Source organism: Anser brachyrhynchus, assembly GCF_964034855.1.
Source record: "Anser brachyrhynchus genome assembly, chromosome: 2".
Classification (NCBI taxonomy): Eukaryota; Metazoa; Chordata; class Aves; order Anseriformes; family Anatidae; genus Anser; species Anser brachyrhynchus.
The window spans coordinates 146953265-146976988 of record NC_137695.1 but is presented as its reverse complement, the minus strand read 5'-3'; the positions used below and the strand labels follow the sequence as shown (position 1 = coordinate 146976988).

At 40.1% G+C, this 23724-nt stretch overlaps 1 protein-coding gene across 3 annotated transcripts; it reads right to left on the bottom strand.

Moving 5' to 3' along the window:
- Nucleotides 1-5615: 5615 nt before the first annotated feature.
- On the bottom strand, nucleotides 5616-21108 carry MED30 (mediator complex subunit 30). Of its 3 annotated transcripts, none has more exons than XM_080581684.1 (5): nucleotides 21031-21108; nucleotides 20728-20923; nucleotides 19359-19517; nucleotides 15315-15425; nucleotides 5616-5856 (listed from the first exon to the last, which is right to left on the bottom strand). In XM_080581684.1, exons 2-5 carry the CDS (start codon nucleotides 20899-20901, stop codon nucleotides 5761-5763), a joined length of 540 nt encoding a protein of 179 aa, XP_080437810.1. In that variant the 5' UTR covers nucleotides 20902-20923; nucleotides 21031-21108; the 3' UTR covers nucleotides 5616-5760. The 3 variants fall into 3 exon arrangements, with proteins under 3 accessions (XP_080437810.1, XP_080437812.1, XP_080437811.1); XM_080581686.1 differs by lacking the exon at nucleotides 5616-5856 and adding an exon at nucleotides 11167-13110; XM_080581685.1 differs by lacking the exon at nucleotides 5616-5856 and adding an exon at nucleotides 13170-13463.
- Nucleotides 21109-23724: the final 2616 nt, after the last annotated feature.

Below are 23724 nucleotides of genomic sequence, written 5' to 3'. Positions count from 1 at the left end.
TATTCGAGACCTTTAAAAAAGTCTTAATTTCCTAGAAAGTAATTAAAACCGCCCACATTGAACAAAAAATATACGTAACCTATGCAAATGCTCCCTAAGCAGCATGTGGTTTACATAACAATTTATATGACGATGGCTACTTTATATCTGAGGCAAAATACGACCGCATTTTACACATGCTTGGATCCCCCTGTGCCTCTGCACTGGAACAAACGTGCTCTCCCAGCGTGGACTGTGACAAGAGCTCACACTGCACAGCATGCGAGTACTGCAGTTGTTTTTAATCTCCGGTGGTGAAGGGCGGATAAATAGCCTCACATTTCCCTTCAGTAAATGGCCTCGCAAGTCCTGCTGGATCAACAGACGGGAATCAGGAATCAGTTACTTCTACAGCTTGGTAGCAAGATCACAGATCTGTTCTTCCCTAGGAAATGAACCAAAGCTAAGGGAGGGAGGCTGGGGATGTGGGGAGGGGAGGTAGGGAGGGAGAAACAAGCTGCTGCTTCATTTCCCTTACTGCTCCGATTCCTCTGTAATAGAAATCCCATGAAGGCACCTTAACCCAAAGAGGAATTTCAGCAGCAAATCATCACAAAGAAGCCAGGAAAGCCTGTTTAATACTTGCAGGTGGCACCTTGTCCAGGTGCTCTCGGGAGCTCACCACCTGACAAACAGCCATCTGATTACACAGACACTTTATGACTGTAAAATATAAAGGCAGAAAAACAAGTAAAGTCAGTTTAGTACACCTCTTGCTTTACCAATGCAAGATAGGATTTAATTTTTTTATTTTTTTTTTGCCTTTTCCCAATCCATTTTTCTAGTCTTTTTGTGCCAAATAGTTTTAAAATTTACAGGTAACCAAAGCAACACCTTTTAAACTCCTGGGGAAATTAATATTCAAGAGATGTCCCATCCCCAGCTCCCTGTTGGTGTTTGGTGAAATAACTTCAGCGGTTGCTCACCTTCTTTCGCTATTCTGTACTATAGGCGCTCCAAATCGCTCTAATTCTCTCTTCTCTCCTAAGCATTTACCCAAGATTTTCCCTATTTGAGCTTTCTTTTGGCTTTCAGAAGTTATTGTAATGATTTTTCATATGGTAGCACATTGGCATTCTTCTTTTTCACTGTGTGAGTAACATGCTGACCCCAAAACTAATGCAGCATTTCATGCAGAATTACTGGTCTCAGAGCAGGAGCGCTCCCACTTACACTCCCTACCATGCAGTATTTGGTCATGCACCCCAGAACTGCAGTGGCTTTTTTCCCCTTCACTGCATCCCAATTACCTCTTTAATGCGGTTTAAAGTGTGTTTTTTTCCAAATCCTCTTTCCCTGCCGCTATTTGAGGGCCAATTTGTGTGTCTAAGTTTTGATTGTTGCTGTTCTATTTCTTTGTATTTTCCCTTTATTTGAAATTCTTCCCACTTCAACAATGTACTGCAGTAATGGGCTGCTTTCATGATCTTCTTTCCCCTATGACTGTAAATACCGGTAAAACCTCTACATGATGATAAAAACAACTGCATTGCTGTTCCCTGCTACTCAGACAACTTTAAAATCACATCCTTCTTCCTATTTTGGCAATCTGAGTTTATTTTTCAAGTGAGATTTCATGAGAAAGAGCACACATCTAGGAAAGGATTTTGTTGTAGGATATGTACGTAATGCCCTTGTTTCAGCCACTCCTTTTCAGTTCTGTTCTAGCGCATTACCCTATAGCCTTGTAGTAGGGGCAGTTGTCTGAGAAGGGAAGGTGAGAGCACGAGGGGCTGGAGAGGGACTAGCAGATCAGGCCTCTTGCAGGATTTGGGCAGAATAGCACGGGGTTTACACAACCTCAGCAGTGATTATCAGGTATCAGCTGCTAGGGGTGTGTATGAAAGCAGAAGTCTAAGTAAATAGGCAGCTGAACATCACAGCATGTGATGAACTGAGATGCTCCTGGTGTTAAATGCACACAAAAAATGTGCCTCTGCTTATTTGCATCAAATACATCTATATTTACTGGGCCTCATGCAGTGAAAAGCCCTGTAAAACATTTATTCTGCTTCTGACCATATTCACATCAGTACATACAATACTCACGCCTCATAGTAGCGTTATTTGCTGCGTAGTGTTGTAACAGTTGCTAGAATGCTTTCCCCATGCAAAGTGAGGAAAAAAATCCCTTAAAATTTACACAGAAGCTAGATTTAACAAGATGAAACAAATGCAGCATAGTGAAACTTTAACTCCTACATTATATCCAGTTATCCATTACATTTTCTTAAATAAAAACCGGCATTGGTATACAACCTATTGTAACTTTCATTATCACCCATCAATACACATCAGCCAGCTTGCTATATTTGTGTGTAAAAATAGAATAACCTCCAATTCAGAAAAAAAAAAAAAAGAAAAAATACCTTTTATTTCAAAGTCATCCAGCACAGCAATGAAATCTTTGTTCTTATGAAACCAGAATCCCTGACCGTCTCCACCTAAATCCATTATTTACAGTGATGAATTTAAGTAGCACTTGTATACAGGCTCCAATTTCTCTATCAGTAAGAAATACTATGATCAGGGCAGGTTCTTTATAGGACAACAAAAACAGCCATGGTTTATTAAAGCACTCTGGATGTGGCCTTGCTGCCTCTGTGGAAGTCAAGAGGAAAGGTAAACTCTTTGCATCTTTCCTGAACGCTGCATAAATCTGCTCTGCGCAGTCTTTTTCGTGTAAATAAACCTTGGACCCTCGCATACTGCCTAGCAGGCATCTTCGTGTCGTCATGCTGAGTTCAGTGCACTTACTGAACTCAACGCTCAGTATCTGTTATATTATCTGGAAAGCTGCAGGATTAACGGTTTCATCTTGAGTCTGTGTTAACTTGGGGTACTCCTACAAACATGCTACAAAGTCCTCAACATCCCACTTCCACCGCCCCTGTTCCTTTCTGGGCCCTGAAAACCCCATCCAACCCCTCAAACATTTTTATATTCCAACAACAGAACCACCCAAGGTTTTGGTATCTGCTCCCAGGACTGTTTTAACATTAATCCAGCTTCTGCCTAATCTGAAACACAAGAAATAGTCAATGATATACAAATAAAACATTAAAAAATCTGTTATTGCTTTGCTGGTATTTGTAAGTATTACAGTTGGTGCCATTCCATTAACCAGCAGTTAAAGTTCATTTAGCATTAACAAAACATTAATTTTCAGCACACGTTGGTGCCCAGTCATTTCTTTAAGTGTTCCACAGTTGAAGTACTGCCACTTTTCCTAAACCTGTCATCTTCTTGACCAAATCCTACACTTACTCGTGGATGTGGTAGCACATGAATTATATACACTACCCTTACTTTCATCTGTGTAAGTCAAAGTGTATGGTTTTGGTCTTATACCTTGCAAAGTTCCCATTTTGACAGTATTTCCTGTGATAATTTACAATTCTGTCAATTCCTACACTTTGCAATTTAGCTACTGCACTATCTATTCTGGTAGTGGTTTAAAGTGTTTTCTCCTCTCTCCCAGATGAAAAATTGTAGTATAAACCTTGGCTACTGCCAGCAGCTGCACGGAAGAAGCTGAATATTGTATCAGCCTGACATCTACTTGCCGTATTTGCACTCTCGTCCACGGTTTAGGTGACTTCTGGACCATTTATATGCAATAAAAAAGCCAACAAATTTTAGAAAGATTTAATGAGAAGACGTGGATATTAAACAGGCAGTAGAGGAAGGGACAGACTGATCTCCATTTTCCATAATTATTCCAAAACTATAAGAAAACGCTAAGTACTGAGAATTTTACCTCACAATTAAAATATTGGTTCCATTCCAAAATCCACCTGAAATATTTCTTAGGCTGGATGCATGCTTATGTGTACACTAAATAGAAAGGTGACACTGTACCTTGCAAATACAAAGACATGCCTACGTTGTAAGCAAACAAAACCAAAAAATCTCTATTAGCAACCTTCATCTCATTTTTAAAGGCTTTCTTCAAAAAATTAATCAATTTTGTCTCTACCTATGAAATAACAATGACTCTCACGGATGAAGAAATCAGCCATCATTCCTGACTAACAGCAGTGCTGTAGTGGACAATCTCTAAATGGCAAATGAACAGTTCTGCTGCTGGCTTTGCCACTGAGTAGGCTAACAAGCCTTCCATTTGTAAGGTGGAAGAAAAGTGACAGACCTTACTTGTTAGGTGTTTTGAGACCTAGTTAGATCTAGAAATTGTCACAGGTATCTATTACATTCAACACCAGGTAACTAACCAAGATGTTTTCTAAGTATGTATCCATCCATCTTTTAGATCTAAAGCCTTCAAAAAGAAAAATAAAAGACAACTACGTTGTACCTAACGTCAGGAAAAAGTCACACATTGTTAACCAGGTGATCAGACCTATTAATAGCTGATTACCTACCAGTGATTTTTTACTTCAAGGAGTAGGCAAATGGGCTAAAATTATTAAAAAGCAAAATAAAAACAAAAGACCACTAGAACAACAAACCAGTCTAAAATTTTTAAAACCATGCATCTCTAGTCAATGAGAATTCAGTACCAAAACCCCATATATCTTGCAAAAGGTTAACACTTAACTGGACTCTTTAGAAGGTTCTGAGCAAATCTTCCAAAGAAAACTATTAAGGAATCTAAGTGGGCATGGAATGAGAGTTCAAAAATAAAATATAAGAGGCAAGTCACAAGAATGGTTAGTTTTCAACGTGACAAATATTAACAATCAAGAGTTCTAAGGATTTGTATTGAAACAGTATTATTTTAGATATTTATTTATCCTTAAAAAGAGATACATAGCCCGCTTGCAGAATCTATGGATAATAAAAATTAAGAATATATTCTAGACTAATGGAAACCGTGAGGAATACCAGAGACAGTACAAAGAAAGATGAAGGCTGATGACTAATTCAAGATAATGAACTGCTCGTACATGTCAATGGTTTTTGGGACTGGAAGGCATAGGAAAAGGATTAATGAAATCTTTTCTCAGTGTAATTCAGTAAACAAACGTATTCTAACCACACAGGATGCTATATGAATATTAGACCTGACAATGTCAGGAGCAGTACTCAAGAAATGGTAACCTATAGTTACAGAAGAAATTAAGGTTTGAGAATATATACAATCTTCATTTAAAATGACTTACTATATCCATGAGAAGATAGGGGTAGTTTTACGTAGCTTTTGAATTTTGCTCCAATTTACCTAATACCGCAAGCATGCAGTAATAGGCTATGGGATAAAATGAACTTAAGAGGCACAGTAGCCTATAATTTCTGTTCCTACAACACGAAAACATAGGCCATCCTAATATTTGATCATTTATTTCAGTCCTGTAGCTTACTGGAGCTACTTTTCTCCATTGCAACTTTTCCTCTCTATAGATGTGGTTTGCACTGCAGAGCAGCATGCAGATTTTAAAAGCAGTGTATTTCAGTGTATTATAAAAAAATCCTGAAACACTTCATTTATATAGTCCCAACTTGCATAGCAATCCAAATTATTACCATAAATTACAAAATTTATTATATTCACCCTAAGCGAATCACTCAGGTACAAGCTGTAACATGAATCTTTTGTAAAAACAACGCCAACACCATTTATCACAGAAAAAACATTTTAATACTGAAGATGTTTCAAATATTGCTTCAATATGGTTGTAGGAAAAAAAAATCTTAAAACAAAATTAAGCATATCCAAACAAATTTGTATCTTTTCCAATTACAAAGTTCCATTTTCTTTGTTCAGTTTCGCATTGCCAACATGGCATTTATGTCCCAAATGAGATTCCGTAACTGATCCATGATCTGCTTCAGCTGCTGATTCTTCTGTTTCAGTTTCTGTGGGAAGATTTTATGAGAAAATTTTTGTGATTAGTTGCAATAGTACACTCGGAAATACAAAAAAAGTGTTACGAAATGCTACATGTATCTTTTTTCCCAGCTGTCTGAAGGTAACATTAGTGGGATAATACATTATCTTTAAAGTACAATCTCAAAATACAAGCAAGACTAATGACCTTTGCTAGAGAGGGAATGCTGATTCTTTTCACAGCAGTCTTAGCATCAAAACACTTGATCCCTTCAACAAGTGCAAGCCTGGGGGGATTGGCCCTCTCTTACCAAAGTCCAAAAGGCAGCACTTTATGTAGGGAGAAGGAATTGAAAATTCAGACCAAAAGAGGTCAGGGAACAGGAAAATTTATGTTAATATATGTTGTATAAGTTGGGTGCTCAGAAAAGTGAGGTATTAACAGTCAAAGTCTGAAGAAAGCACAAAGTAGAGAGAGCGCCAATCAAGCTTTTCCAGCCCTTCTGCCTGCGTGGGTCCATCCCGATGTGCTAAGCAATCCTGTCTTCCCACGTATGCCGAATTCTTTAGAACTGGATACTTGCTTTTGGAAGCAAAAAGCATTTGACAGAACAGCAGACTCACCTTTATTTGGGTGAGTAACCAGAACGCAAAAATTATGTCTCTACAGAAGAAAGATCAACGCATTAAGCCACTGCAGAATCTCCCTTACCTTTCATGTTCCACTATAATACACGTATTTATTGTCTGATTTATTCGTTTTCCTGCTCAAATCAAAGCTGTCAAGAACTAAGTTATGTGTATTGTTAACAACAAACCTAGGCCCTTCATTTCATTCAAATTTGATAAGATGTCAGCCTTCTCACATCAGAGATCAAACTACTTATTCATAAGGGAAGTCCAGAGTTCCAAGTAAAGCCAAAGCACAGGGAAGACTTGCTACCATTCAAAATGTTTCAGGTTTGACAGAACTTTGTTCTTCTGCACTACACAAATGGCAGTACATTAAAAGAATAACTCAGATCAGTAACGTAACCAAAGTAACTGTAACCGTGATAAAAAAGTAACAAAAAAAGCAGTATGCTGAAAATCAGAGTCCTGAATTTTGATGTGAACAACACACCAATATTTTTGGGATACCAGGGTAGTCAGATGGAAAAGAAGTCCGGAGAGGAAAAAAAAAAAAGGAAGCCTATTCGCTTCAGACCTGTAAAAATGGTCTTCAGTAATACAGTAATCAAGAAAGGGAAACATCCCTGAACACAGACTTTGGTGAACACATTCCCTGGAAGCAAATAGAGACTACACTCAATTTCAGACTCCTGAGAAGCAGGTAAGACAGATGTAGGTCAGTTCACGTGCACTAATTTGGGAGTTCTAACCAAGCATTTGACAGACTAAGAACTATTTTAAAGGTAACTGTGCATTTATCTAATCCTTCTTTTCCAGTTGCTAATTCAAGACTTCACTACACACAGCACAGATCCAACTCCTAAAGACAAGAAGACAACTGAGAAGCACGTAGCTATGACAACATTCAAATGACAGAATTTTGTCTCCCTCCAAAGCCAATGACATAACATCTCGATGCTTCAGAAAGCGCAAGAGGGATGAGATAAACAAGCACTTTCATACCCATGACATTTTAAGATATTTCTGTTTGCCATCCTTAACATTCAGTTTCAGAGAAATCAGCGAATGTTGCATCAAAACTACTAGTTTAATGCAAGCTGCCACTCACCGATACTGAGGGCATGTCATTTCACTATTTTTCAAAGCCTTCATCAATACAAATGAAGGCTGAACAATCAGCGATGATTATTCAAGTCGCAGGTAGAAAGAACCACCATTAACCTTCGGTATTGCAGACTGTGTTCTCTCTCCCTCCCTTTCTAATTGTACTCTTACCTATTTTTATGTAGATATGCTCATATGAACTTTACAGAAGTTACGCCCAAAAGACTCATTCTGGAAGACAATTATTTTCATTTCTTCTGCAACTGTTATGAAATAGTAAATTACTTGATCTTTGCTCCATGCTAGACAAGGGAAACTTCACATTGGATTTCATTTGTTTTCAAAGGGTCTGTAAAGAGAAGTAGTATACAATTTCACCCTATCTGAAGATAATTTTAGATCCTTTTCTTTGGTGCTTTATTTTCTTAGCTCTTCTATTCTACTTTTTCCAGAGACAGGAAAAAAAAAATCTAAGACGAAGCACCACGTCTGGACTGCAAGACTGAAGAAAGAATAAATGGGGAGGAGGAAAGAGCATGGTATCCTAGCTGAAATGCACGTAGTGATCTTTGTTACCAGTCTTTGACAGACCATGGTCCCCACCACAAACTGCTACAAAATTGATAGCTTCTGTGCCACTGGCAGTGCTGGCCTCTGCTTCAGGTTTTGCTGAATCAATAAGAACATCTCAAATTAGCCTTGGGAAGAGAGGTGGAATGGCCTTCTTGGGGAACAGGCAAGTTCAAAATGGCCCTCTTGGGAAACAGTCAAGTTCTGTAAGAAGCTTCTGCGGTGGTGACAAATTTTTATTTCAACAGATTGCTTGCAAGTTGTCTCCCACTCTTTCCTCCTTCTCCTGAAATGACTTAGTTGAACTCTGGACCACTTCTCAGAAATAATGGCTGTATGAAAGAAGAAAAGGCACTTCATCCTACATACATACTGCAGCTTCTGTCTGCATCTGTTTTAAGACGGTATAGAAGAAATGTATGAGGCAGTTTATAATGAGTTTCACTGATCTAAATTCACCTTGTATCTGACAGGCAAGTTTCAGGCTGGATGTTAAGAGAAGGTTCTTCACTAAAAGGTGGTCGGGCACTGGGACAGGCTCCCCAGGGCAGTGGTCATAGCACCGAGCCTTCCGGAGTTCAAGTGTTTGGACAACGCTCTCAGACACAGGGTCTGATTTTTGGGTGGTCCTGTGTGGAGCCAGGAGTTGGACTCAATGATCCTCATGGGTCCCTTCCAACTTGGGCTGTTCTATGATTCTGTTGTTGCCTATCATGAAGGTGATCTCCCTGATCAGTCCTGAGAGGTTTTCTGTGGTGATACTAATTTTCAATGTGATTACCCCTACACTTTGACTGGTGCTGCAAATATTATTGCCACTTAGAAAGGACTGCACTCTTCAGCAACCGAACAGACCTTAGTAGGTTTAGGTCAGGTAGGGCAATTGCAAAAACACATACATAAGCACAAAAAGCAGTAAGTGAAACAAAGAGGGAGAACCATAACACATATCCAGACAATACCCATCTTTTGAGAAACTCGCAATAAACAACTTGACATGTTTCATACAGATTTGGATTCAGAAGGACATAGTAATTTCAACTTTGAAATCAATTTTTGACTTAAATTCATTTTTGGTCCACTTTCATTTCATTTGAAATCAGTGCTGTCTAGGCTAATCCACAGCCTTCTATCAGACATGTATCAAAACTTCCCTTTGCACGCTGATCCATCTCTCTCCTTGTATTAAGCTCAGTTATCTTTCAGATTTTAAAACCTAAACATCACCATGAGTCATTCTGCACTCAATCTATTTGTTAAAATTCTCTTCTTCAAGCAAAGACAATAGTGTAAACTGTGGAAGAGTCAGATTACATTCCAGCTGATGCTTGTAAAAATATATCAAAGGTATGTGCCTGTGTTTTAAAGATACCTCTTCTGCTTAACCCAAAAAAAAAAAAAGAATAATTCTTCTGAATACTGTGCCAGCTATAGTTTATACCTGCTCTGGTCAAGACCTGCAACAGTAAAGTCCAGCAGTGCATCCAACTTAACAGAGCATTAGATGTTTACCATAGTAGTATCTTTACTTGCATAAATCTCAGAGATTTAAAAATAACTATGTTTGCTTTGTTGAATACCACCCTACTATTGGGAGAACTTGTATCCTCTTCTTTTTCATGAGTATTCCACTACTTCTGACCATTAAATTACTGTATGAAGTGATTGTTGAAAGTCTTATCAAGATGACAACAGCCTCTGCTTTTTCATGCAAGTCAAAAAGAAGAAATTTTTACAGAAGCAATGTTTATGATAGGTGAGAACAAGTACTGCCTGCCCTGGCAATTTATACTGTTCTTTTTTTAAATGACTCCTTCATAGTGCAATCTCTGAAGTGAGGAGGTGGGAAAACCTTTTTTTTTTCTTCAGTTTTATAGTCAGAAGACTTGCAATGTTACGTGCACAGAACAGAAAAAAGTGATAGAGAAAAATGCATCAGTACTTTGCTCAAACTCTCTTACAGCTGCCAGGTGACATTCTAAATCATGGCTACTCGATGTATACCAAGGCATGCTTTCCATTCAAATTTCACACATCCAGCTACTTATATATTTTTTAAGTGGTTAAAAAAAGTATTAATCACTGAAACAGTAACCACTGGACAATTAAATATATTAATTGTTCATTAACTACGGCTTTTTCTGATCACAGGCTGTTCATAGGCAGCTGTTTTATCCTTACGGAAATGAGAGATTGAGTTTTCTGCCTCTCTCCAAGCCATACAGGTGGAAGGAAACTGCTCACCTTCCTGAAAAAAGCAGAGGCACCACTGACAGCCTGTGCTCCACTACATGCTCAGTACTTTACGCACATTGAGCCAGGCAGCAATTTCATGTATCCACTGCTGTGTTGCTCAAAGAGGAATAAGAGTGTTCATTAAACTAGTCAAATGTTTCCTTTACAGTGATTATTCATCATTCAGCAATGAAGTCTGAGGCCTTATTTCCTTACGCTTACCTGTAAGCGATGTAACTTTTCATGGAATTATCCATTTTACGGTGCTTCTCCACCACATTCCTTGGTGTTACATTTCCATTCTTAACATGAAAAACCACACGGATGTGTAATGCCTACTTACAGGCATCAAAGTAAGTCACAGGAAGACTATGGATAAATATGGATAAACCTGGGATTCTTCTAATTTTATTTTATCTAATTTTACGAGGCGAAGGGGAGAGCAGGAAATTTTCTTTGCTTAGACATCGGTAAGGCTTTTGACACACAGTCTCTCGTAGTATCGTTGTGGCCAAGTTGGTGAGATGTGGTTGGGGTAGGTAGTTTATAAGGTGGCCAGTTTTCCACCAAGACTACTGAACTCCTAAGTGCTGCAATCAGCAGTGTTACGTCCAAGTGGCAGTCAGTTACTCCTGGTGTCTCTCAGGATTGACAGCAGGGCCAGTACTCCTAACACTCTCGTTAATGACCTATTCACACTTAATGACCTAATCACCGTATCAAGTTTGTGGGCAATACCAAACTGGGGGAAGCGGCCAATATGCTCAGTGCTAGGATGTCCAATTCAGAGGGAGCTCAGCAGGTGGGAGAGGCAGGCTGATGCCTATCTCAGGAACTTCAACAAAAGCAAGTGGCAACACCCCACACCTGAGACAGAATAAACTCCTGCAACAACAGTACAGGGCGAGGGCTGACTGAATACAAACAGCTTTGCAGAAAAGGGCCTGAGGATCCTTTTGAAACTTTCTGACACGCTGAATGTGATTTAGGCAATCTCCAGACCTCCTACTGAGCCTAAATTCTTCTAGGGTTCTGTCGTTGCAGACAGCCAGTTTGGGTGCCCAAACTGGCAAAGAACTGTGCACTGTGCAGATTAATGTGCTGAGAAGGTGCCCATGTAAACAATTCTTCCTCTCTCGCTGAAGGGTTCCTTGGTGTGCATTTGCATTTGGGGTGAAAAGAATTCTACAAATACAGAACAAATTAAAAATACATGCAAATACGGTGATGGATAGCTTTAAAAGAATGCAAGTTCGCAGCATTAAAAAAAAAAAAAAGTAGTTTTCAGGCAAAGTTCTTCCCTGAGAAGAAAGCCTAGTTGCAAATTGCTGTTATTTTAAGGACTACCTCACAAAACAACATCAGCTCCAGTGCACAATGGTTTTGTTACCAAAAAAGCCCCGAGGTAAATTCATAACAACTTAACTCAGAAGCCTGTAAATTGTCTCTTCCCCTCTTAGCAAGATCACTGTTAACCACTTAGCAAAGATTCATTAAGGGTATCAGATGCGATTATTTTCAGGAGGGCTACCTGCAACGTGTCAGCAGTATTTTCACATCTTTTCATTTTCAGACAAATGTATTGAGACTACTAATTATGCAATGGTTTTCCTATGTACTCATTTGAAACCAGACCTGCAGCATCTGAAAAAAACAAACCTGTATTTGCTTTATTTCTAAAAACAAACAGTAAAGAAAATGTAGCAACACAGATTACAGCATTCTCACTCTGAGATTTGATTTTCTGTCTTAAGTCCTGCTAAATGTACTACAAGACCTGAGCCTGACATCTTGAAAATATTACAGATGATGCCGTACTCGTACGGTTAGACACCTGTAGGCAGAAGATTATGTACAGATATGAAGACAATTGAGTACATTTTTGTAACAGCTGCCAATTGTTGCAAATAATAATCACCTTCAATAATAACTTGCAGGACTTGGATTAGTAGACCAATGCAACAACTAAACTGATTCCGGAACAGTAAATTATTTATTACAGAAAAAGAGTGAAACATCTCACCAATTTACAGCTCTGGCAAGCAAATACCAATAAAAGGAATAAGCAACAATTTTGGGAAGAACAGGAGAGAATTGTCTCACACAAAAGGTAGAGCTAGTTAGTGCTGACTAAACAGCTTTTTGTTTTGCTTTGGTTTTGTGTTGTTTTTTTCCTTCTAATAGCGGTGCATACTTACAAGCGTTCTGTTTAGTAACTGCTTGTATGGCAAAAGCCCCTTTTGATTTAAGCCTAATAGGCTCCATTTAAAGTTATGGTTGCTGGATATTATTGAATTGCTAGGACAGAAATTCATTACCTTGTAAACTAATCTATGTTTTTAATTAACGGACAGGGACTTCGTAGCCAAGGACAGGGCATTAAACTTTCTGACCTAAAATGTAAGCCTAATGCAGCTGAATAAATAAGATGTCACTATACAGTAAGCTGATATCAGAAGCTACTGCAGTATTTGAGAGTACTGCTGCATCAACAGGTTCTTCTGCCCCAAGAGGGAGGAAGCGAAGGAAGCACACGATGGTCCCCCCACCTCCTCTGGACAACTGCTGGAGCAAAGCAGAGCTGTTACGTTTCAAGTCAGTGGTTCCTGGAAGGAGGCACGTCTTTGTGTGAGAATACATGAGCCACGAGGTTTTATATGATCTACTCGTTTCCTTTGTGCTTCCAACTGCAGGGGAGTGTCTTTCATACACACACAGGGCCACCAAAGAGATCAGACTTACTAGGAAGTCAAAGCAAGAAGGACAAAATTAAGTGACCCATGCACGGAAGGTCCAAGAATTCAGATGGGTTAGGCAATAATGCTTTTTTGATACCAGTAGCATGAAAGACTGAAAAGGTAACTGCCCATCACAGCAACCAGGGTGAGCTGAGAGCGGGACAAGCAGCTGCAGGGAGAAGACAATAGGTGAAGAATATAAAAAGCTTCTTCACCTGTCACACTGATTTCCCTGTCACAGCATTTTCATCAACATTTTATATTACTGAAATTTTGCTGAAAGAAATTAAGCAAAACTGAGCTGGAGATGGACGTTACATATTGCAGAGGACTGAAAAGCTGTCAGGAGTGCCTGCCTGTTAAGAAACAGAGAGGGCTGTTAAGTCCAGCAGCCAGTGACAGAAATTAGATCAATTAACCTGATTCTACCACATTTTCTTTGCAAAAGTATGAATTGTTTCCTTTCTAGTCATGAAAAGTAAAGCACTTCCTGTTCTGTAATGGATTAAAATTTGGTCTTGGAAATTGGAGAAACACAAAAGAACGGAAAAAGAAAAACAGTGAAATCAGTGCAGTTTCAAAAAGAAGCAGTTTAAATTTCTGTTGCAGTACATAGTAAGTATTTGTCCACAAAAACACTACAGAAAGTTCAACTAACTTCTGAAAATTTACTGTTGAAAATCTGGTGTTAGGCATTTAAGTGTAAATAGAGGATTTCAGACCAGATTTAAGTGCCTGTTTGAATACATCCTTAATCGCTGATTTGCTACTAATGCTCCTGTAACCCCACCAACCTTTTCAAGATTTAAGGCTCATCATAAACATTTATGAAATTCTCTTCACAAGATCACACCAAGGAGGTTTAAAAACACATTAGCATACAAGTACAACAACAAGGGCAAAAACATGTCATAAAACTATCAAAAACACAGCAAATATGGACAGTTAAACTTATTAGCACTTAAATATTGCAAATAAATGTGCATAAATTCACAGTATAACATTACATACAATATAATATATACAACCCTGCTACATCAGCATGCAGCAGAAAGAATACAACAGTGAAGCTGACAACTGCTTTTCTCTACATTCACAGTCCCCGTTTTTGCTTGTACCATATGCATGAATTTTTCTAAATAGGTTTTAAAAAAATTGGTACATCTCTAATTGTTGAAGACAAATGAAAATATTGGAAATATTTAAAAAGACAAAAATCCACCAATTATTCTCTGCAAGAAGATTTATTTTAGACATTCACTTCCTTTCTTCTGTTGTTTTGGTAGATTATGCCTGCCTTTTAACAAGAATTTACAGATATTACAGCTACACAAATATTTAGAAAATCCTGTCTTTGTACTTTACAGACTGAAGGAACACTGCTCAATATTGTGGTCTGGTAATACTACTTATTTTTAATCTCAATATTATATTAGCATTTACTATAGAATATTTATTTTTAGATTTGAATTCATCTTTAGTAATTGTACTCAAATGCGTACTGCCACTCGAAATAAAAATTTAACAGCATCTTTATCACATGTGGCACATTTTTTCTGAATGTGTCAAGATTCTATGAATGCTGTACTTAACAAAAGAAACGTTCTTTCCTGAACTGACAAAATATAGAAAGTAACCCTGAAAATTCTCTACCAATACATATTGTAATATTTACATACCTGATGTTTAATACTCATTTTTTATGTACTTGCACAATAAAAGTTTTGGAGTGAAGTAAGTTCAACAGGCACCTTAACTCTAACTCCATGAGGGTGGTGAGGCCCTGGCACAGGCTGCCCCATCCCTGGAGGTGCTCAAGGCCAGGCTGGATGGGGCTTTGGGCAACCTGGGCTGGGGGGAGGTGTCCCTGCCCATGGCAGGGGGGTTGGAAGCAGATGGTCTTTCAGGTCCCTTCCAACACAAACCATTCTTTGATCTGTACTACCAACATCTAGTGGGCTAACCATAAACTCAATATACCATTTCAGAAGAATATATATTAAAAAGAGCCACAGGTTAAAACTGTTATGGTATCTAAAATCTACAGCGAGAGCTACATCCAGAAGGATTTGTTTACTAGCGGCAATTCTGAAAGTTACATGCAAGAAGTTTGATGGTAGTCATCACACATACAGCCTTCGGTGCAGCAGGCTAGAAATCCAAGCAACATTTTCTGTTTTATGTAAGTCAATTTAAAACTTTCTTACCTTATTTACTTCCATGATTTCCCTTCTCTCTTCACTAGCAAAACGAAGCTGACTAGCGGCACCACGATCATCGTGCTTGGAGCCATCTTCTTCAACATACGGAATAAGTTGCTGAGAAGACAAGAAACATCAGCTTTAAAAAAAAAAAAAGAGGGAGGGGAAAAGGAAGAGAAAAAAAAATGAAAACAGGAGATGTATAAATTACTAATATTTTCTCCAAAGGCTCAAACTTCCTGAAAAGAAAGGAGTGGAGAAAGCCTTCCTTCATCACCTCCAAACCAAAGGCCTAGACCTAAGCCATCTCACAAGTGCAGGCACAACCCAGTATTAGCTTTTTAAGATGTTTATCACAAGTAATACTTGTATTCTTGAACTCTATAGACTTTGTTTTTAAAATTTACTGTTCCACATCATGAAATAACACAATGGTGAACTTACCATTTTTGTCAATTATTTCAGTGATGCACTAAACATAATTTATGACTGGCTTTACACATGCAGATTAGCTACTTGGTTAATACCCTAATTATCACTTACTATTTTAGTGGGTGTCTGTTTGGCTATTCTTGAAACCAGACACACAGTTACCTAATAGGAGTTTCTCCGTAAGGATTTTCCACTGGTATCTCCTCAGGCATGTAACACACTGTCTTTTTTTATAAGGTTCTACAAAGCCAACCTTTGATAAAGAATTTTTAAATGAATACTAATGTACGTTCCTTTCCATAACAACAACAAAACTGAAGGATCAGTAAATGTACTAGATAAAAAACAAATACACGCTTTGTCTCAAAACATTCGCAAGCTAACATCTTATTCAAAAAATAATTATAAGCTGTAACGTTTTATATATAACATACATACTCAAAGTCTACAGTCTAACAGTCTATTTTTCCATCCTGAACTGCGAGAAGCTAAAACTGATAGCAAAATTACACCCTTGTTAATATACGTATGTATCACAGACAAATGAAAGACAAGTAATTCATGCAAATGAGCAAGAAGACATTAGCCCAAAAGCCAGGGGACGTGTCGCTCATCAAATACACGTTAACTTGTTGCTTAAGTTGAGGTGTAATATTATGAAGCCTTCAGCTGCGTCCTTCAGCATTCTGATGTGCTGTAACTGTGTGTAACTCACTGAAAATTGAATTATCTTCTACACAAGCTTTTATCAGACCATTCTCATGAAGCTTCTCAAAATGGACAAAAAGTACCATACTAAGCTTGGCCATGAAAAATTAGTAAAGGCTCACAACTTGTTGCATCTCCATACTATAAAGCAAACGTAGTGTAGCCAGTATGTACTCCTGGAAAAAGCTCCTTCTCTCACTTATGGAAAAATAACATACATCCAGAGTAGATGGAATGTTATCCCCTAAAAACCTCCCATCTATCAGAAAAGCTAGGAATTCAAACAAAGAACTACAATTAATACACAAATAAAGCAGTTCTCTCTAGAGAGGGAATTTTGTAACAAGATCTGCTTCACAATCATCTTGTAACTTGTTACATTGGTTAAAAGGAAGTCAATAAGAATACCTATTAAACTAATAGCATGTAGTAATGAAAGAAATATAACATTTTAATATCAATATTAATAGACTAAGGAATATTAATAGGCACTGATTTTATTGATAGAATGTAAGGACAGAATTTCTTGCCATAAACAAGATGCAAATAGGAAATAAGAGAGAGAAAACAACAAAACGTTTTAGGTAGTTTCTCAACTCTACGTGGAGATACCTCATGTAGGTTATGAAAGGTGTAACGTAAAACTAAGTTTTATAGCCTGGACATTCAGAGGGCTTGCCTTGGGATCTCTGCATTAAACAGCAAGCTAGCAAACTCCTGCACACCATCTGCAATAAAACGGATAACGCGCAGCTAAAAATATACGCCTGCTATTGCACAGCAAATAGGAGTTACATTAATATACCTGACACCAATTGTTGAAGCAGATACCTGATTTTGCAGTTACTATAGACTACTCAGGAAGAAGTGCAGTGACAAACACTGACACTGATTAGCTGCGTATCATAGAACAGCTTGGGTAGGAAGGGACCTTAAAGATCACCCAGTTCCAACCCCCTGCCATGGGCAGGGACACCTCCCACCAGCCCAGGTTGCCCAAAGCCCCATCCAGCCTGGCCTTGAACACCTCCAGGGATGGGGCATCCACAGCTTCTCTGGGCAGCCTGTGCCAGGGCCTCACCACCCTCACAGTGAAGAATTTCTGCTTTATATCTAATCTAAATCTACCCTCTTTCAGTTTACAACTCTTCCGCCTTGCCCTGTCACTGCCTGCCCATGTTCCAGGATATGCAGAGATATGTTGGAAATTTAAGGGAAGAAGACAGGTTGAGGAAATATGGACATATATGTTACACCCTTTCATAACTAACAAAAGTTAAACAAAAGTTCAAAACTACAAGACAAAAAGATCAGTAACAAAGGCATTGCACATAAGTATTGTCAGACACCGATTGCTAAAGAATTAGACAGGGAGCCACAGAATAATTGTCTTGTTCATTGCAGTATCACACGAAGGTTAATAACTGGAAAAAAAAAAAAAGGAAGAGCAGCATACATCTATTCCACTAGTGAGTCAGGAATCAGTTAAGTGAAAGGGAAAAGCCATTAAATAATTTGACTGATTAAAGAAGAGATTTGTTGATATTCTTCAAAGATAAGGTTAGAATGTCAGTCATTAAACAATATGATTGAGACTATCACTTAAAAGCCGAAATAGGAATTTAAGAAATCAGATCAAGATAAACGATGTGACACTTTCATTCACCCTAACTCATAAAACATGAGGAATCGGGCATTAACTTCAGAGCAGCAAAGACCAAGCAGATAAAAGGAAAAAGAAGTCGTCCAACTGTTGATATAAAAACTCTGCTGTGCATAAGGTTATCACTGAGACCTTATAATATAAAAGAGGAAAAGAGCAACCTCCCCAACCGTACGTGAAAATAAGACAGATTGAAAGCCTCTAAAGGGGATTCAGCTATTAAGCTTTTGCACACAAGCCAACTCTAACAAACCATGAATAAAGTGTTTGTTTTTGTTGGTTTTTTTTAAGGACAAGTTATCTCACTCCCTCAGTTGTTGTAAGGCTCCCCCATAGTTTCTCTGAAACACACAGCAGTGACCGCTGACAGAAGGACATGAAGGACATTACTGGTCTAGAACGGTCTGCAAAGAATGGACTCCATTTCTTTATTCCTATGCAGTGAAGGAACTCAAATATAAAACATTACGTTTAAATGGTTGATACTCAGTGGGCAATCAGAAGTCGATACAGTAGCCTCTAAATCCAGAGGTCAGTAATTAAAGATCATCAGTTTTGGCTGATAAAGAGCTGTAAGAATTCAAATCATAACATAAAACAGGCTTAAGAGTATTACAAAGAATCATAAACGACTTATGAGGGGGGAAAATAAATTTTGATTTTACTAGAAAAAGCATTTTTATTATGAAAAACATTTGGCCAATCCTATTTAAGTATTCTGTTGTTACCTTTCCCACCACCACTGCACTTTCAGATTTGGTTCACATTGGCTCAGAAGGTTAAGGATAGCTAAGTGAGGAAACTATGAAGGCACAGGCTGATGGGCAGAGCAAGGGAATAATAATCCTCATTACTCAGGCCGCCAGGCAAGCAGGTGAGGGCTTAAAGCAGACTAAACCAACCTCTTTAAAAAAAAAAAAAAAAGACCCTTTTTTCCTAGGGGAAAAATATCAGTGAATCAGAAAAGAGGCCTGAGGAAAAAGGAGGAAAAAGGCTACAAATTTAAATGAAGTTTGATTTCAAAATTGTACCGCTTCCAGGTGGTAAGAATTGGTGAAACTTTCACACTAACATCGCCATGTTTCAAACAGCTCCTAATAATAAACAGGATTCAGCCCACAGAAGTATTTCAGTCTCACTTAAAACCTGTTTGCTCCAAGCCTGATGCAACCCGTGAGAAGGGATGATATGCTAAACACAGTGCGGTGATTCTGAGTTGTTATTTGTACATATAGACGGCTACTTACTTCGATGGGAACAGGATCAAGCCCAGCACAGTTCTCATTGCATTTGTCATAGACTAATCTCAGTTTTCTGAAGAGTATCGATAGCTGGCGGAGGTGTTCCTGCAGCTTTCCCAGTCTGTCTTGATACGTTCCAGTGTGATAAGTAACACCATTTGGTAACTTAAAGGAAACAAAACCCAAAAACATTAAAAATATTTCTCTCATAGGAGTTAAATAACCTAAAAATAAATTTGAGGATTTTTTTGTACATTTTAAAATAAGATAATCACACTATTCCCATAAAAATCACTGATATTTCTCTTGTTTTTTGGTACAATTCTGTATTTTCTCTGCACATCTCACGTACCAAATCACTACTCTCAAAGAGCTTCACGTATTCTACATGTTGGTCACTGTCAGTCCCTCTGGAACTTTCAATGAACGCCTTCAAAATGCTTAAGCATTGCTGTTACCTGAGTATTATACTCTGCGTCAAGAAACGATTCAACGTCTGGTCACAGTTCAGACAATCAAAGCAAATTCAAAGTTAGCAAATAACGTATCTGTACCTAAAATAATTACAAAAGGAAACTTCCAAAGACATGAAAATACATAGGGAACAGGGGGGATCACTTGCATGTTTATCTTTGAGGCTGAGTGCGAGCACTTCTGCTCTCAGCAGAGAAACGTGACCCAGGTTTGTACGTTTTCTCAGTAAGTAACTACAACAAGGATTTTGTCCACTTTAACAACATGAAAAACGTCACAAAGTTTTGGTGGAAAACATTATAGAAGAATGAAATCACTGATCAATGACAATTCCTCTAAAATTACTCCCCGGAGGTTAATAAAAACACAGAAAAGTAAATGGCATATAAATACACTTCACTATTCTTAAAGGAAAACATGAATATCAAGTGTATTTAGAGCACATTTACAGTGGGCAAAAATAACAATTGGTCATTTCTGAACATTCTCCATGTTCCCTCAATATACAGCAGCACACACTGCTCCAACCACCACTCTCTTTTCAAAGCACTATGACTTTAGAATCATTAGGGCTGGAAAAGCCCTCCAAGACCATCTGGTCCAACCACCCCACTACCACCAATGCCACCCACTAAACCATGTCCCCAAGCACCACGTCCAACCTCTCCTTGAACACCCCCAGGGACGGTGACGCCACCACCTCCCTGGGCAACCCGTCCCAGTGCCTGACTGCTCTTTCTGAGGAGAAATGTCTCCTCATGTCCAACCTAGACCCCCCTATGATCTAGTCATGCATGTAAATACCCTTAACTATCCCCAAGCAGACACACTTGGTAGTGAAAACACTAGGAAGGGAACTGAGGACCGCTAAACCAAGCGACCCCGGCAGCAGCTGCCTGACCTGCATGTTCCTGAGGAGCTGGAAGATCTCCATGGTTCGGAACACGATGTCCTGCACCGTCTCCTGCCCGATGCGGCACAGCGACGCCGTGTTCACCTCCCGCGCCGCCTGGGCCTGCGCCCCGGAGAAGGCCCCGGGGGGCATCGCCGCCCCGGCCAGAGGCGGAGTTGACATCTCCGCCGGCGGACCGCTCCCACTGTTTAAAATTAAGACGGAATGATTAAATTATTAATTGATCCTGTCATAACAAGCCTCGGAGCCCCCCCGCCGCCGCCGCCCCGCCCGCGGACAGGCCCCACACACCGCGGGGCCCGCCGAGGCCGCGTTGCCCTGGCAACGCGCGGGCGGAAGCGCTCGGCGGCACCCGGAAGCGCGGAGGAAGTGACGAAATACAAAAGGGGGAGGGGGGCGGGGCGAGGGGCGGGTGGCGGCCGTTGGGCTGAGGGGGCGCTGAGGGGGCCCCGGGTGCCCCGGGTGGGGCCGGGCTGGGCCGGGCTGGGCCGGGCCGGGCCGGGCCGGGCCGGGCCGGGCCGTGCTGCGCCGCGCTGCGCTGCGCTGCGCTGCGCTGCGCTGCGCTGTCGGGGGCGGCGGTGGTGTGGGAGCTTGTCGTGGTTTTGGGGGCAGTTTTTGCGTTTGTCTGGATTTTACAGATAAATTAGAACCCAGGTGTGCCCGCCCGGAGTCTTGCAGCTCAGTTTTTGGGGTTGGAAAGTTAGGTCAGAGCCTTAACATGTCCACACGTGTAGCGCTAGAGTCATAAAATGGTTCAGGCTGGGAGACACCTCATAGACCACCCAGTTGCAACCCCCTGCCATGGGCAGGGACACCTCCCAGCAGACCAGGCTGCCCAAAGCCCCATCCAGCCTGGCCTTGAGCACCTCCAGGGATGGGGCATCCACAGCTTCACTGGGCCGCCTGTGCCAGTGCCTCAGAGAATCACAGCATCATTCAGGTTGGAAGAAACATTCAAGACCATCAGGCCCGACCACCCCCCTACCACCAATGCCACCCACTAAACCATGTCCCCAAGCCCCACATCCAACCTTTCCTTGAACGCCCCCAGGGACGGTGACGCCACCACCTCCCTGGGCAACCCGTCCCAATGCCTGACTGCTCTTTCTGAGAAGAAATGTCTCCTCATGTCCAACCTGAACCTCCCCTGGCACAACTTGAGGCCATTCCCTCTGGTCCTGTCACTGGTTACCTGTGAGAAGAGGCCGACCCCCAGCTCCTGACACCTTCCTTTCAGGCAGTTGTAGAGAGCAATGAGGACTGTCCTGAGCCTCCTCCAGCATCAAACGCTACTAAAATCTAGGTAGACAGCAACCACAGACGTTACCTCATCCCACCCTCTGAGTGAAGAATTTCCTCCTAACCTCTAATCTAAATCTCCCCTCTTTTAGTTTAAAACCATCCCCCATCGTCCTGTCATTATCTGATTGAGCAAAGAGTTTCTCCCCATCTTTTTTATCAGTCCCCTTCTAGTAGTAAAAGGTTGCAATGAGGTCACCCCAGAGCCTTCTCTTCTTCAGGCTGACCAGCCTCAGCTCTCTTTCTCTAAGCCTTTCTCTGTAGCAGGCTACCCCTGTAGCTAATGCTGGCAAGGGTTTGCTCATACCATTTTGATAGGTCACACTGATAAATTATCAGTTGTGTGTTTATAGATGGTATATCTGGACATAGACACACCTACATTAATTTTATACGTCTATAGGCATACCACTACATCTTGAATTGGTACTCTTGTTAACAGAGAAACAAAATAGGATAGAAGCCTTCCCCTATCCCAGTATTTATATGGCTATAAAACACTTCTGTGTTGTCTACCTTCTCTGCTTATCCTACACTAGCATAGTTGGTACAGTTTCAAAGAACAGACAATGCTTTCTGTGCAAGGAAAAAGAAACACCCTATAAAAGAAACAGGGAAGGGGTTGTGAGGACTGATAGGTATGAATAGACTATACAGTACCTACTGCTTATTGTCTGTCTTTATAATAAAAAGCAAATTTCTTCATAAGCAAAATTGGTGTCAAAGTATCTCTTTTTGCAATTGAGGTCTTACCTAAAACTCGGAGTGGTTTTGACAATAAGTGCCTGAAAATGCGGAAGAGGGCATTTATTGTAGTTGTGTTGTATTAAAACTGATGTTATGAATGATCTTTTGTACGAAATGCATTGCATTTGTAATGCAGTTTAAAAAAAAAAAAAGAATTGACTCATAATATACCCCTTTTGTTAAAGAAGAAAGCAGTCAAGGAACACTCAGAACCGTACAAACTTGCTGTCAGAGGCATTTTGCTGCAGAAGGCATTTTTTTTCCCCAGAAACAGGTTAATGAGGAGAAACACTGCTCTATTCCCCACACTGAAGCTTTTTGCTGGCTAAATGCTCTTTACAGCATGCTCCTTTAGCCAAAGCACATTGTAAATAATTACAAAGTATTTTAACAAAATCTGAACATCAAAAATACAAAAGTGGTTTCTTGAACTGATTGAAAAAAAATTGCTCATAAAAATAAGAGGGAGATATTTTCAGACAGGAACAGAATATCCCACTGTGTCTGGCTAGACAACGCTTGGGAAAAGCAGCCCCCAGAGAGTTTCTAAGGGCTTATGTGAGGGCTTGCATCTCGGTTTACTGTACATTAAGGAAATGATGCAAGAACTGTTCAAGAGCTGAGCACAAAGGATAATGTTTTCTTCTTTTGATTGTATGCCCAAGAGCTCTGTTCACACTGCTTAACTTGCTGCTCCAAATCCGATGGCATCTTAAGTTCCCGAGAGCAGCGAGCGATTCAGACCACCTACTATTCAGGGCTGCCAGACACAGACTCCAGATACTGTCATATACCGAAGTGTGTGACTGCCGCTTGCAGTAGGCAGGGGAAATGCAGAGCCAAGTCTGCATGCGGAGGGTGCTGGAGAACGTTGCTAGGAGGCCTCACGTTCTCCGGTGCCAATTTGTGGAACTATCTAAGTCTGATTTTTCACTCCCA

Bases quoted from the DNA above. Each gene is read 5' to 3' on its own strand.
- MED30 (XM_080581684.1), bottom strand. From the start codon at position 20,901: ATGTCAACTCCGCCTCTGGCCGGGGCGGCGATGCCCCCCGGGGCCTTC. The intron at 19,518-20,727 runs GTCAGGCAGCTG...GTTTCCTTTAAG, and splicing joins AGCTCCTCAGGAACATGCAG to TTACCAAATGGTGTTACTTA. The intron at 5,857-15,314 runs GTAAGAAAGTTT...ATCTTCCCACAG, and splicing joins AAATCATGGAAGTAAATAAG to AAACTGAAACAGAAGAATCA.